This window comes from Apaloderma vittatum, unplaced genomic scaffold (assembly GCF_000703405.1).
Source record: "Apaloderma vittatum isolate BGI_N311 unplaced genomic scaffold, ASM70340v1 scaffold36765, whole genome shotgun sequence".
In the NCBI taxonomy this organism is placed as follows: domain Eukaryota; kingdom Metazoa; phylum Chordata; class Aves; order Trogoniformes; family Trogonidae; genus Apaloderma; species Apaloderma vittatum.
Window position 1 is genome coordinate 12,602 of NW_009716051.1, and position 1,535 is coordinate 14,136.

The 1,535-nt window shown below is 56.2% G+C and overlaps 1 protein-coding gene across 1 annotated transcript in view; it reads right to left on the bottom strand.

Annotated features, from left to right (window-relative positions):
• P4HA3 (prolyl 4-hydroxylase, alpha polypeptide III) overlaps positions 1–1,535 on the bottom strand; it is a gene marked incomplete at its 5' end in the record, with an annotated part of 5,445 nt that overhangs the window by 3,707 nt on the left and 203 nt on the right. The window contains one exon of the mRNA XM_009869388.1: positions 720–940. Within this exon, the coding sequence (XP_009867690.1) occupies positions 720–940 (221 nt within the window). The remainder of the gene's footprint in view (positions 1–719; positions 941–1,535) is intronic.

Below are 1,535 nucleotides of genomic sequence, written 5' to 3' on the forward strand. Positions count from 1 at the left end.
CCCCGTGTCATAGGCTCCCTGCGAGGCATCCCTCTCCCATCCTGTCCCATCCCATCATATCCCATTCCATGTCATCCCATCCCACTGCCATGCCCACCCAACCTGTCCCATCATGACTTCGTCCCACTCCCATCCTCATTCCTTACCACATCATCTCCATCCTGTCCCATCCCTCTTTCCTGTCCCATCCCCATCCATCCTGCTCCAGCCTATCTCCATCTCACCTTCATCTCCATGCCATCCCATTATAACCTGTCCCATTCCATCCCATCCCATCCCATCCCATCCCATCCCATCCCATCCCATCCCATCCCATCCCATCCCATCCCACACTCTGACACTCCATCTCAGCTCTACCCTGAATAAAAAACCTCTACCAAAGCATCCAAAACCTTTCTCAGGGATTTATGGACCCACTTTTGCACCCAGAGCAGGGCAGGGGTCGACCTCGCATCCAACAGGGATGCTGGGGCAGGAGGTCTCCCCCAGGACACCTTCTCAGCCTTTTTCTCTTCCCTGAGCCCCGAAGCAGCGAGAAGGCCCATTTTTTGGGTGAGAGCCGAGAGGCGATGGCAGGCAGGTGGATGCCTTTGAGCTGAGTCAGAGGGGCCCCTCCGCATCCACGCGCGAAGAAAACCCAACATTTAGCCCTTCGGAAGCAACACCCTGGGCTGGAAAAGCTTGGCGGGGTCAGGGAGGGTGACAGGGCTCGGTCTCACCTTGCCCACATGGAAGCAGTCATCAGCGGAGAGGGAGACACGCCGGCTGGGGCTGTAGAGGAGCGGGCGGGCGGTGCCAGCTTGCTGGAAGACGCCGTTGGCCATGCCCTTGACGCTGAGCGCGTAGACATCCTGCAGCCGCATCAGCGCCCGGGCGGCGCCATCAAGGTCCTCGGCTCCGGGCAGCTCCTGCTCCACCTCCCTGAAGCCAGCATGGAGTGCTAAGGGTGAATAATGGGGTGTATGGAGGGGGATTAATGAGCTTTTGGGGTGCAATTGCCCTTATTGGCCCTTTTCCATCTCCAGGGACCCCACAAGCTGCTCCTCCAGCTGCTCTTCTGCTTCTCTATTCATCCCTCTTCTTCTCCATCCAACCCTCTTCTCCTCCATCCAACCTCTTCTCCTCCATCCATCCCTCTTCTTCTCCATCCATCCCTCTTCTTCTCCATCCATCCCTCTTCTCCTCCATCCATCTCTCTTCTTCTCCATCCATCCCTCTTCTTCTCCATCCATCCCTCTTCTTCTCCATCCATCCCTCTTCTTCTCCATCCATCTCTCTTCTTCTCCATCCATCCCTCTTCTCCATCCATCCCCCTGCTCCTCCATCCATCCATTCTGCTCCTCTATCCATTCAGACTTGCCATTGCTAGGTTAATGGTTGGACTCGATCTTAACAATCTTTTCCAACATAAAGGATTCTATGATTCCACCCATCCTCCCTTCCCCTGCTCCTCCACCCATTCCCCTCCTCCTCCTCAATTTCTCCTCCTCCGTCACCCATTCCCCTGCTCCTCCACCTGATCTCCTGCTCCTCCA